Source organism: Haliotis rubra, unplaced genomic scaffold, assembly GCF_003918875.1.
Source record: "Haliotis rubra isolate DU_JTF1 unplaced genomic scaffold, ASM391887v1 Scf1002, whole genome shotgun sequence".
Taxonomy (NCBI): domain Eukaryota; kingdom Metazoa; phylum Mollusca; class Gastropoda; order Lepetellida; family Haliotidae; genus Haliotis; species Haliotis rubra.
In genome coordinates this window covers 292710-305669 of record NW_025764896.1, presented here as the reverse complement: position 1 = coordinate 305669, position 12960 = coordinate 292710, and the positions used below count along the sequence as shown (strand labels likewise).

Here is a 12960-nt window from a genome sequence, read left to right as displayed (position 1 = left end):
TGACTCTCAAATGACAAACTGTTCAGTATGGTACTCGGGGCAAGCTCTCGATAATCTGAGTTTCTGAAAGAAGTATAAGTTCAATTCGGAAAATATTCAAACAATGTAGTGAAACATTCACTTACTCATTATTCGTCAGAAACACGCCGACGACTTAAGTTAGTGTAAAATATCTTTTTACGAATTTTAACAGATATTTGTACATATAACTGTTACATATAATAACATTTATTTGACAAGATTTTAAATTACATATTCCGTGATAGTTTCCACATACGAATGCCACAAAGCCTTAAATAGTGGGAGAATTACTTTGATCTCAAGTTAGATATTCTGTTTCCGCTTTAGACGACTCGGAAACACTTGTAATGCTGCATGTACCGATCTGTTTCATTATGAGAATGATTTCCTGTTTACATTTCCATTACATTAGCTTTTGTTCCAGCTTGTATTCAACTGCTTATTTCAATAAAAGCCTTAAACGGTTTCTAGCATGCGTTTGTGTGTCAACGAAATTTGATTTGGGGCGTTACTGGTCACCAGAAATACAAACTGTGTATTGTTGTCAACTTAAAGGATTCCTACGACAGGGAATCAATCTAAAACACCATTCTAACACAAAATGTCTGGACGAACCCGAACGACTAAAACTAGTTTAATTCGAAACATTTAATTTGGTAGAGTCATACACAAACAATGTATTTCATATACTGACAGATGCACTAGAGCAAATATGATTGCATGTGTTTCCGTCTAGTTTTAAGAAAATGACCTGTAAAACAACACACAGACACACGCACACACACACTATGCATGAGTATCTTCTATTCCTGGTTCCCAGTGTGACGGATCAAATGCGGAACTATTGGTAGTGGAGATGCATAGCTTATAAGAGTGTTTTTCTTTGTCAAAATTAAAGTAACTTCTGACATCGATCGTTGCAAAATAATCAGTTCTGATACATAGCCATCAATCTAAAATCTCAAAATAAAACATAAAAACAGCTGTCTATTTGTGATTAGATAAAGTATTTGGATAAATGAAGATTAGTTACCTTTTAAATTCATTTTGTCGCTATATTAAAATGTAACGACAAGATCAAAATATTCTCCGAACTATTTCTTTTGAACCTAAGCTATTAACATGTGCACTCAAGCTACCCACGTTTATACTCAATCTACACCCCTCTACATTCAAGGTACACACGTTTATACTCAAGCTACACACGTTTATACTCAAGTTACCCATGTGTACACTCAAGCTACACAAGTTGACACGCAAGTCAACCACGTGCACACTCAAGCTACTCACGTGTACCCCAAAACTACCGAAGCGTACGCCAAGTCACCCATGTGTATACTCAATCTACACACGTTTACATTCAAGTTACCCACGTATCCACTCATCTTACCCACGTGTGCACTCAGGTCACCCACGTGTGCACTTAAGCTACCCACGTTTATACTCAATGCACACACCTTTACATTCAAGCTACACACGTTTACACTCAAGCAACACACGTTTACACTAGAATTACACACGTTTACACTCAATTCACGAACGTGTACACTCAAGCCGCACACGTTTACATTCAAGTTACCCACGCGTGAACTCAAAAATATCACGTGTACCCTCAAATTATCAATGGGTACACTCAAGTCACCCACGTGAACACACAAGCTACACACGTTGACACTCAAGTCACTCACTTGTATACTAGAGCTACTCACGTGTGATCTATAGCTACCCATATGCACACTCAAGCTGCCCACGTGTTCATTTGGTGATTTGGTGTTATAAATTGTTTCCAGTGAGAGATACGGTGTTTCTGTATCTGCTTGGTGTTAGAAGTGACCCAGTCATTGTCCTACATTGTTTCAGTCTCTAAATAATATGATGCAATGTTCATAAGAAGATCACCCCTGTGAGACACAATACATTGTAGAAACATTCCGACTAGAGGAAGGTCAGTCTATAGCTAAGCGGGCCACGCACGGGTTCGAATCCCCACATGGGGCCTCGCCGTGATTTTGGTGAACATTTGCTAAAAGAGGCGTGGAACTCACACACACACACACACACACACACACACACACACACACACACACACACACACACACACACACACACACTGTAGCTATGCAGGTTGAGTCGTGGTTTAAATAACCGAGGCATATTTGTAACGATAGGTCATATTTCAACATGGAAACCGGAAGATACTCCCATTGAACAAGCTGTATTTTGAAGTTTCACAACAACAAGACATGTGTGTTTGCGTTGGATCGGATCCTTTATTAGTAGCCCTTCACGAGTTTCTTGAGAGTATGAGTGAATGTTGATATTCAAACAGATACTGGTGTCTGTGTTTACATCCTGGTTCTAGTATGTGTTGGTGTGTGCGTGAGAACATGCTTGCGTGCGAGTGCCTGTAAGTGTGTGCGTGATATGAAGAGCTAAACAAACTATTGCATTGAGCATTAATTAAAACTTTAAACATTTTTTGTTTGCCCTAACATATGTTATCAAACTCCTCGGAGTAATCATAAACTGTGGCTGTACTGTCGACGTGTGAGGAACGTCCTGGTCATGAATCAATACTAAATAAAATGCAAGAAAACCGAAACAAGGTTTTAACAATATTTAACCCTGGAACGGACTCGATCCTTTTTAGAAACAAATCTACATCACACACTGAACGATGTTTCCCAATTTAACGAGTCCTCTAACAAAAGATGATTGCAATCGCCCATGATTAAAAATACCTTCTGAAAGTTTAAAGTTTAAAAAGATATTACAGTTGCCTCAGTTTCAGTGTTGCCTTACATTGACAGCATCACCACACATTTCAGTATTCTACGTTTGGGTTCTTGTTCCGGTGTGGTGCTGATTTCATGTCAGCATTTTTATTTTATTTTTATCTTATATTTATTTTTATTTTTGTATTATTGTCATTATTATTTCTACTTTCTATTTTTTTCTGGGATTTATTTTATTCCTTTATTTTGACAAATTTGGTTCCTTCTATTTGAGCGATGTGTCAGTTCCATAGGATTCAATTTAACTTTGAACACGATTGAGTGACGTAATTTAGCTGCAACGATTGGCTGGGTTTGATTCCAACATTCCCTGATCACGATCATAATTGCATCAGCACTATACATTCACTTGTAGTTGGTTGGTTGTCGTTTAACGCCGTTCTAAGCAATGTCACAGCTATATGACGGTGGTCTCTAAATAATCGAGTCTGGACTAGACAATCCTGTGATCCCCTGCATGGGCAAATTCCACGCAACTGGGATTGTGTCAACCAAGTCAGAGAGCCTGACGACCTTCACGTCTCTCTTCATACGCTCCACTTACAAGGGGCGAATCCATTTCACAGAAAGTGGGACTATGGTGGAACAAAACATGGTGCATGGTGAGCTTTAGGGTTCAAACAAACCCACAATTGACCGGCCCATGTTATAGCACAACGGTCATATCTGCATTGGTAGTTCATGGAGTATTTCCTGATCGTAGGGTAGGAAAACAACACCACACATTTCCGACATTAAATCGTACCCTTCAATCTATACTAAGCAGCAAACGAAACGTCAGTTTGGAATTTTCCTTAGCAGAAACGGATAACTGTGAACTCATTTAATGTTTTGATTGTATATTTTTAACAACATTTCCAACTTTACATGAGCAAAGACATTCCTTCCCCAACTCAGAATGGAACCCAGGAAATGGTCTCAAAAACGCAACCTGATCTAGGAGATGGTACGGTGTAATCCATGTTTTTCATGCAACTCATGCTGCACGTGCTGTTCACAAGGACCAGCCCTATAAAGTGCACCCCAAAAACCTGGTTGAAACATTCCCATTACAACGTCAGCAGGATGCCCTTTCTCACGACAGCTCAGAGGAACCAGGCGCTAGGAAGACTTGAGCCCTTAGTCCTGATTTAAACCTAGATGAACATCTTTGGGATGAAGATCAAAGAGACTGAATAATGTCATACCAAGGCCGAACAAAGCCGATATATTGCGCCAGGCCTTTCTAAGAGTGTGGTTCAAGGTGCCAACGGCTTTCATCAATCGATTGGTGCACTCCATGCATAGACGCTTTGCTGCAGTTATTGCCGCTCGTGGTGGTCACACTAGATACTGAAGTCAAGAGTCTGAATGGACTGCACACGTTCACGTAATGCCTTTGAATTGGGTTGAGATATGCATTGATGTGTCAAGATATTGTACACAAAATATTTCATTCCTGTAATGATTTGATTACAGTGCCTATCTAATTTTGAATTCGTACTGGTGTAGTTTTGCTGCTGAGTATATATTCCACTCTGAAAAATGTTCTTGTTGAATTGCGTCTAATATTCGTCAATAGTTAGTTTCATAAATGTGTTTGTTTCTTCGTTTTCCTTGTCGCTGAAATTGTGTTTCAATCCATACTGTTAAAATATCATAATTTATGGAAGCGTATTCTCCGTAGATCATATGAATACGTAGACGATACTTTCATCTTTGTTAAAGATACTTTCATGTACGTTATAGATACTTTACTTCTACGCCGATGAAACTAACATTTACGTATATGGTACTAGTATCTATGTCGGAAAGGGTATCATCTATTGCTGGATATGTTTGACTTCCAACTTTGATGAACGTTTGTTTCAAGTTCAACTTGGCACTTGTAACTTCACGGCATATAATAACGGTTTCAGAAAAGACAAGCACGATTATATAATCATATATTGAAATGAAAGTTCCCTATACGAAGATAAAAGTATCCCTACATGAAATCGAAGAAGTATCTTCTATGTAGATGAAAATATCCACTCAATAGATGAAGGTATCACCTGTGAAGATTAAAGTATCAACTACGTAAATGAAACTAGCCTCTCTGTAGATGAAAGTATCAACTACGGAGATTGAGTGAGTGAGTTAAAATTTTACATCGCATCGGCAATATTACAGCCATATAGCTATGAAAACAAGGTAATCATTTTAAAATATCTGTCGACAAAGGACAGTGAAACCTACTAGATTATCACATATAGTATGTTAATAAAACTAGTAATTAAATCTAAAATACTTCAACTATAGAGGACGATACAATATAAAAACTGGCTATAGATCGACAACAACTGAAGGTGGATCACCATACTAGGGTCCATGGGGACTTACAGTACTTTTGCTACCTGCATGGATCCTAGTTGGATTTACACCATCCCTTCAGCCGCTGGCGATTGTAGGAAAGGTGAAGCAGAAATTTTAAAAGAACAATATTACTACGATTAAAAATCCGGTAAGCTTAATTTTCACTTTGAAAGTGTTGCAACATACGTACAATGAGGACAATAATTTCAACTACGAAGAGGAATGCGTCTTCTAAGGAGATGAAAGTAACCTTTCAGTAGATGAAAGTATCCCCTATGAGAATGAAAGCACCACCCATGGTAATGAAACTAGCCAAAACGTATGAAAGTATCAACTACGAAGGAGAATGTGTCTTCAATGTAGATGAAAACAATATTAGTTTGTGGCACTAATACTTTTCCATAATAATGTTGTGTTAAACACAGAAATGTTTCATTAACGCGAGCTTCGAATTTCACAATCCTTGAGACTGTTTCCGGGTGTAATGAATCGTACCTCTGGCCCGAGATTGGCGGCTAAAGTACGTGAGGAAGACGAAAGCACTGGTCAGCTCAATAACAGCAACATCCACAGCACACAGTCTTGAACACGATGTTATACCCCTTTATACCTCACCTTACGTGTGGGGCAGTGGGGTAGCGTGTTCGCTCATCACGCCTAAGACCCGGGTTCGATTCCCCACATAGGTGAGATGAGGTCAAATAGGGTTTAACGTCATATTTAAGAATATTTCGCTCATATGACGACATGCATGCGTGTGTATGTGTGGCTGCTTGTACTAGCCCAGACTTAAGCTGGTTTTATAGTGCTAGCTCACTGAGATACCATGCCGCAGTTAAGCATGAATACCCCACTCAGACACATTATACTGACTCCGAGCCTTGTTGTACCCATTAATGCCGAGCGCCAGGCAGGGACCAACAAGTAACACATTTTGGTATGACGCGGTCGGGACCGAACCCGCAACCTTCCGTTCTCCGGATGGACGCTCTATCCACTCCACCACGGAGGTAGTACCCCACATGGGTATAATGTGTGAAGCCCATTTCTGGTGTCCACTGACCTGTTATTGCTGGAATATTGCTAAAAGCGGCGTAAAACTAACCTCACTCACTCACTCACCTTACGTTTGTAACGTCTCATGTGTAAACTGACTTACTGAGGTAGGGGATGAGTGCCGTGTCTTGAAGTGTTCACATCATGCAGGATGAGGACAGGGAGATGTTATATGCTGATTTCTTGTTTTAAGAAAACCAACAAAACAAAAAGCAAAATCAACAACAACAAATCTCAGCTTCCTGTTCATTCGCAGTTCAGGTTTTGATACTTCTGGAAACATTTTGTGCACTTGACTCAACAAATAAACAACCATCCTCAGTGTTTTACATGTCTTAAGATCTTATGTGAAAGTAGAATACGAACATGATTAACGCATACACACACTTATGTTCTCAAATGTCATTATTCAGTTCATTATCTAATGAGTGAATGAATGAGTGAGTGAGAGTTTTATTTGAATCTACCTTATTATAAGATCTGTAAGATCTATAGTAAAATATCCCAGCTATATGGCAGCGGTCTATAAATAATCGAGTCTGGACCAGACAATCCAGTGATCAACAGCATGAGCATGGATCTGCGCATTTCGGAACCGATGATATGTGTCAACCAAGCCAGCGAGCCTGACCACCAGATCCCGTTAGTCGCCTCTTACGACAAGCATGGGTTACTGAAGGTTCCTGCGAACCCGGACCTTCACGGGTTCGAATGCAAAACGAATAATACAAGATCATTCAAGAGCCATTGTTCAAAAGCAACCTCGGTCATAAAAAACAATGGCAATGACTAACAAGTAGTCATGTGTATACCGAAGAAATTACGTGAATGTTGGAATTATATACCATCCATGATAATGACCAGCTGTTTGCTGCAAAGCACAATAACGATGATATTATCGTGACAAAGACTTTAATACAGAAAACTTTTGAATGTGCGCTGTGAATATATTAATGGGTAAATGAATGGATATTACTGACAGAACTGAACCATTTGTGACTGCGTTTAAAGGAATACCCAAGTGGCTTCAGCCAGCTGACACGATGCAGAACACACGACTCCGTGGCCTACACTATAGTGAGATTGGTTGGTTGGCTGGTTGCAATTGGTTGTTTAACGCCTTACAGCAACATTACAGCTATGCGGAGTCGGTCTGTAGATAATCGAGTCAGGGCCAGACAATCCAGTGACCAACAGCATGATTGGTTGGTGGTTTGTTGTTTAACGCCGCACTCATCAATGTTCCAGCTATATGGTGGCGATCTGTAAATAATTGAGTCTGGAACAGACAATCCAGGGATCAACAGCATAAGCATCAACTGGGATACGATGACATGTGTCAACCACGTCAGCTAGCCTGACCACCCGAGGTTAGGTGAGATGAAATTGGGTTTAACGTCCTGCCTGAGAATATTTCGCTCATTTGACGACGTGCATGCGTGTGTATGTGTATGTGTGGCTGCTTGTACTAGCCCAGACTGAAGCTGGTTTTATAGTGCTAGCCCACTGAGATACCATGCCGCAGTGAAGCATGAATACCCCACTCAGACACATTATACTGACTCCGTGCCGACCAGCCCTTGTTGCACCCATTAATGCCGAGCGTCAGGTAGGGACCAACAAGTACCATGTTTTAACGTCTTTTGGTATGACGCGGCCTCTTACGACAAACATGGGTTACTGAAGACCGATTCTAACCCGGATCCTCACGGGTGATCAACAGCATGAGCATCGATCTACGCAACAATCTTAAAAACGCAACCCAATCGGAAGTTGTCGTCTTTGTCAAATGTAGATTAAACTGACATAGGCGACTAAATAGAAGATGACAGCACTATATCAACACTCAAACAGATGACCACATTAAATACAGCGAGAGTATTGAGTATTGAATCAAATACAGGTAAACTGTTGTGACGTCACCTCCGCCAACCACGTTTCATGGACATGGGCCCAAACAACCTGTTTTGCAATCAGCTTTTTTTCTCGGTGACTCGGGCATCTTGTATCGGAAGCCATGACCAAGTTCACGAATGTCTCCGAGACAAGGGTCGAAGCCCAGTGGTCAAAGCGTTCGCTCGTCACGCCGAAGACTGGGTTCGATTTTCCACGTGCGTAATAATGATAAGGGCGCTTGTAATGCGCTGAGTTCCGCACCACGGAGGGGCAAGCTCAAAGTGCTACAATCTGATAATTATTACCCCGGATAACCCAAACTGCCTGTGAGCTGCTAGAAGGCTAATAATCAAATGACTTATCCCACCGGGTACCCATTTTCTGCTGGATGAACAGGGGCAATGTGTGAAGCTCATTTCTGGTGTTCCCGGTCGTGGAATGTTGCTAAAAGGGATATTAGTTGCAATTGCATTATAAGAGCATGCTACATATACAAAAGTTGTCATTTCGTTGTTGGTTATTTTGCTATCATCTGAAAGGTAATTAAATGACAATGATATGAAACGTTATAATGCATAAGCCAGAAAAATACATATAGGCGCTGCTTCTATCGTGATCTTGTCTCACAGCACAGTGTCGAGTTTAGATCAAATATCGTTATGGCGATGGACTTGAGATTCGAGCGTTGTACATAACAGATCAATATTTCGTTTTGAAAATAAAATGAAAAAACATCAACGCCACAGAATAATCATTCTCAAAATAATAAAAATAAATCCATATACATGTTGAAATATATTTTCTTCAGCATGAACCACAAAATAGTTGTGAAAAAAATGTGTCAATGAATCACTGAAAATCAGTGATGACACCAGGTGTCCACTAAAAGAGCAATCTTATCTTTCCATATCTGTAGATAGCCGAATACTTAGATACATGGTTTATTTGCTTCCATCATCACTTTGCAGACAGTTGGTATGTGCACACAAACATCTACAAACATTGATTCATGTTTGAAAGGCAGCCTGGGTAGTGTACCTTTAACAAAAATGCTTTTCACGGCAGGAAATTGATTTGGATAGAGAATACCAGAAGAGAAGTTGTGGAAGTCAATTTTGGGGAAGAGGTGAAAGGCATTATTGGATCAAGATGAGGCTGACAATTACCTGCAACCGAACCAACGCACTGCTCTGTCTCGCTGTCCTTGCATCACTCTGGACCATTCTATATTTTAACTTGTCTCACACCAACAGGCAAGCTGTCAACAGAACGTCAATGGTCTCCCAAGTGCCGATAGGGGTTGTTGCTGTTGCTGCTGCTGTCGGTGACAAGAAACCAGCTGACAAACCCGCACCTTCTGGGAAAAGTGACTTCCTGTTGAAGTCCGAACTCGACGGCGCCGCTGTGTTCACGAGGTCAGCCACAGACTGGTCACGTGACGATGGTACGTGCGATGGGGGTGAGCATTACGCGAAGGCCGTGCTTCATTCTGTAGCGGGGGACCTGCCAATCTCTGTCCACCCAAAGAAGATTGATGTGATTGTGTCGAGGTATGTCATTGACGGCAGGGTGTGGGAGCACGACCAAGTCAGGAGATTCCACGACATTGTAAAACAAGATGGCGACCTGCAGTTTGTTGATATAGGTGGCAATATTGGCGTTTATGGATTAACGATGGCCAAGCTTGGACGGACGGTGTTGTTTGTGGAGCCCTTATTAATAAATGTACAGAAACTGTGCAACTCAGTACGCGCTGGGAAGTACCCGGATGTTTATGTAATTCATAACGCTTTTTGTCGTCGACCAGGTTCAAGGTCGGCTTCGGAACGTACGAGGGAAACGTCGACGGAACATATGTTAAAAACGCAACGTCATCAGGCGAGACAGCTCAGGCCGTGCTGCTCGACGACTTGCTAGAAGTCTTCAAACTGAAGAAAGTCGCCATCAAACTCGACGTCGAGGCTCATGAAGCAAAGGTATTACTCGGAGGAGATAACTTTTTCAAATCGGTCGACGGTCGACGTTCTGGAAGATGACAACGTGATAATTCAGGGACTGACCATTAGATGAGTGTTGCAAGTGAATTAAAGTAATATGTATTTTGAATTATAGCACTATAGAAATTAACGATTTTGTGACGCAAGTGAACCAGTTAAGTGTTAGTGATCCGTTGGTGGGGTGGGGTTGTTTATGATCTGAGGGAGACGATCTGAGTCAGCGATCTCATGGAAGTCAGTATCTGGGTAAATAAGGATGTTCCCTTACTGAGGTGGAAGCAGTTCATTAAAATGTACTAAAAATATAAGTGAAACAATCTGATTAAAATCAAGACTCCATTAATCTCTGCGTAAAGACCTGATCTAAATAATCACGGTAGAAGATGACATTTTCGATGCATTCTGGTTATCGAATCTGACTTCTGTATTTCCAAAACGACTGTAGCCAGGGTTCACTGACCACAAAAAGTGCGGTGTGACATCGTTGTGAATATTTGCAACACCTTTTTAACGCCAATTCACCTACAGCCAAAGGGGATAAATGTCGAAGTTTTTGTGTTCTGGTTCGGTTTTCTGTTCCTTGACCTGTGAAGATCCGGGTTAGAATTGATCTTCAGAGATGCATGTTTGTCGTAAGAGGCGACTAACGGGTTCGGATGGTCAGGCTCGCTGGCTTGGTTGACACATGTCATCGGTTCCCAATTGTCTGGGCCAGACACGATTATTTACAGACCGCCGAAGCGTAAAACTACACTCACTTTCTCACTCAAACTTCCTTGTTGCGAATTGGCTTATGGCATGGCACGACTAAATACCCAGCTATAAAAGACCAAAAATATGCAGCTTATCAAACACAAAAATGGAATCCAAATCTGTCTTGGTAATTGTATCATCCCCACAATCAGAATTCCGAAAATGCTTTCAGTGCGAGGATAGTTTTCGTTCCTAACAGGGATGTTTCCAAATAATTGTATCACATGAGCTTCCATCTATCTTATTTCTTCTCGTTTGGACCTGTATACAGAAAGTTTAACACTAAACGTTTTATCCTATATACTGAAAAGCTTTATGCCGAATGCTTTATCCTGTATACTGAAAGCTTCATGCCGAATGTTTTATCCTGTATGCTAAAAAGCTTCATACTGAATGCTTTATCCTGTATAGTGAAAAGCTTCATACCGAATGCTTTATCCTGTATGCTGAAAAGCTTCATACCGAATGCTTTATCCTGTATATTGAAAAGCTTCATACCGAATGCTTTATCCTGTATGCTGAAAAGCTTCATACCGAATGCTTTATCCTGTATACTGAAAAGCTTCATACCGAATGCTTTATCCTGTATGCTGAAAAGCTTCATACCGAATGCTTTATCCTGTATACTGAAAAGCTTCATACCGAATGCTTTATCCTGTACACACAGTGTTTGATACTGAACACGTTATCCTGTACACACAGGGTTTCATACTGAACACTTTATCCTGTACGCACAAGGTTTGATACTGAACACTTTATCCTGTACACACAGTGTTTGATACTGAACACTTTATCCTGTACACACAAGGTTCTGATACTGAACACTTTATCCTGCATACTGAAACTGACGGTTCTGTTCTCTACCCTGGTGTATGTATCCCCGTCACGTAGCTAAACTAAGTCGGCCTAGAAGCCAGACCCCCCAAATGGTGAAAATGTGGTGCAGTTCTGGCGACCAAACGGGATGTGATTTTCACAATCAGGAATGATTTGGCTTTGATTAAAAGCCGGTTGTCATCAGCTACCGTGCGTGACTACCGTACAGAGGCCCTTTTAAGGTGCAACATGTCATGTCAGTTATGGCAATATTTTAACCAATAACTGGGTGGTTTAATTTAACAACTTTGGTTTGGAGTAACCGATTTTCATCAAAATAGTAGTTTTGGAATGCTCAGATCATGATTTAAAATTGTGGACAATAATATTACATATATGTTCATCGCATCAATATTTTGGTAAGGTCAAAGGTCAATTGTAATAGAAAGGGCATTTGATGAGAAAATATGAGTTGAACTTTATAAATCAAAGGTAATTGTTTCTAAAATTATGTTTTTCTAATTCAGCTATATCATTTGAAGATCATATATACCTTTGGTTTGCACTGTATGCATGAAAAAAACATTATAAGGAAACAAAAGTTACTTTGGTATTGAGATCAGCAAAATATTATATAATCTCTGTTCAACAGTAACAGCTCCATGCAACAATGTCAAGATCACGGGAACATGTTTCAAGTCCACATACACATGCTGAAGTACACAACAGGTTCAACCTCTTCGACTCCTTCCTGTACATTGACTTTTACATGCACAGTTATGAAGTTGAAGAAGGTCCACGGAAACCATTTAGTCTTAACTTATTTGCAACTTTATCAATTTTACAAATTGAAGGTAATTTTACCAAAATTATGCTTTTTATAATTCAGCTCTATCATTTGAAGATCATACATATCTTTGGTTGGCACTGCATGCATGAAACACAACAATTCAACTGATGTCAGAAGGAGATATGTTTTGATAAGTGTCAATATTGTTTATATATGTGTCACTTCACGCTCCAGCTGCAATGACATGCTGTGAAACCCTTAAAGTTGATGGATAATAATATGACATCCTAATGAAAGGTTTACAAGTGGCATTATGGTGTTCCATTTTTCTGTTTACAATGTGAAATATTACGACTTTGGTTTTCTTTCTATATTTTAGAAATACTGACACACTGATCAGAAAGGCGTTATGGTATCTTACCACCAAATATACACACCCGTCATAAACCTCTGAAAAATACACAGTATTCCCAATACATTCCTTTTTGATTGTAATATGGGT

General features: G+C 40.2%; 1 protein-coding gene across 1 annotated transcript in view; it reads left to right on the top strand.

Moving 5' to 3' along the window:
- The first annotated feature begins 9251 nt into the window (after positions 1-9251).
- The window catches only part of LOC124267268, a 23425-nt gene continuing 19716 nt past the window's right edge, over positions 9252-12960 (top strand). Inside the window, exon 1 of the mRNA XM_046702183.1 lies at positions 9252-9930. Within this exon, the coding sequence (XP_046558139.1) occupies positions 9252-9930 (679 nt within the window). The remainder of the gene's footprint in view (positions 9931-12960) is intronic.